At 52.0% G+C, this 1295-nt stretch overlaps 1 protein-coding gene across 1 annotated transcript; it reads right to left on the bottom strand.

Moving 5' to 3' along the window:
• Window positions 1-22: 22 nt before the first annotated feature.
• Window positions 23-770, bottom strand: H310_04615 (hypothetical protein; the record flags this gene model as incomplete). The annotated part of the gene is made up of 2 exons (XM_008869041.1): window positions 23-41; window positions 85-770. The coding sequence occupies 2 exons, from the start codon at window positions 768-770 to the stop codon at window positions 23-25; spliced, it is 705 nt and encodes a 234-aa protein (XP_008867263.1).
• Between the last annotated feature and the right edge of the window lie 525 nt (window positions 771-1295).

The raw sequence follows: 1295 nt of genomic DNA, 5'->3' as shown, positions 1-1295 counted from the left end.
TCGAACAAATGCTCGGCAGCACTCATGTCTTCGGCATCGAGCTGTTTGTTCATATCGTGCAAGTTTCGCACACATATATCGAACGTGACATATTCGCTCTCATTGTGGTCGCCAATGCCATCGCCGTCGCCTTCACCTTGCCGGACTGTGACTTGTTCGAGCAGCTTGGACATGTCCAGGCCAATGGATTGTGGTGGGTGCTTGCTGACAATTAGTTCGTCGTTCGAGTCGACAACATAGAACCGATATTTCCCAGGCAATTTGACCTGACCGGCGGCCGTGTGCAACTTGACACTCAGATCGACGGTCTCCGTGAACGTAATCGATATCTGTCCGACGACTTGTCCGATCCACGGTTTGGAGAGTAGCTCAGGTCGGACTGTGTTGTCCAGGACCTTGAGTGCTTCTACCATTGTCATCGGGATAATGCCGACGTCACTTCCACTGTCGGGGCAGTATGAGACGTCGAGCACGTCGTTGATTGTTGCCATAGTCTCTTCGCCTGTACTTCCAAACAGACGCCGCATCATTTTTGGATGCTTGTCTGCGATGCGCTTCGAGTTTGCTTCTCGCTTTATCTCTTCGTCTTTCGCCCATTGCGCGGTCGCTTGGCACTTTCTTGCGTGTTTGGTGGTCTTCAGCCATTGCTTGTGCCGGGTCAAAATTGGCTTCCATTCGTAGAAGATCTTGGCTCTCTCCTCGAATGTTGACCCTGAGCACTTGTCAAAGCTGTGATCGGCTTGGTCGAATCGCAGGCATCCTGCAGGCATGGTCTCTGGCGGGTAGCGCTGTTCGATCGTATGTTTCCAACCGTCAACTCGTCCAGCAGCCGCTGCGATCTCAGGGGTGCGGGAGTACATGACTGCTCGACCGCGCTCCCGGACAAAGTATGGGCCTTCAACTTTCGTCCTCGCTGCTCCATGAGAGTGGCAGGAAATCCTCGGACGCGACAAGCTCTCTGGCTTTTCGCTTCCGATTCTCCTTCTATTGACGCTCTTCCCGATCGTACTGTCTTGCTTTTGCACGGTTCGAGAGTGGGAACGTTTAGCCTCGAGGTGTCTGTGCAACCTCTTCGCATTGAGTCTTTGTTGGCTTGCCATCTTCCTCAGCAGCAATGAACGGAAAGTACATGGACACCGAGCTTTGTTCATCACCTTTAGCTCTTTCGGCGCTGCTTTCGCGTGACCCCCACGTAGGCTTCATTTTATGATTCATGAAGGTCATTCTTTGTTGTTTCCCTTTGTATTAGGACCACGTAGAACTTGGTTCAGGGATATCTCGCCCTTTCTTTGCAA

This window comes from Aphanomyces invadans (assembly GCF_000520115.1).
Source record: "Aphanomyces invadans strain NJM9701 unplaced genomic scaffold supercont1.7, whole genome shotgun sequence".
In the NCBI taxonomy this organism is placed as follows: Eukaryota; Oomycota; class Saprolegniomycetes; order Saprolegniales; family Verrucalvaceae; genus Aphanomyces; species Aphanomyces invadans.
This window is presented reverse-complemented; position numbering and strand designations above follow the sequence as displayed.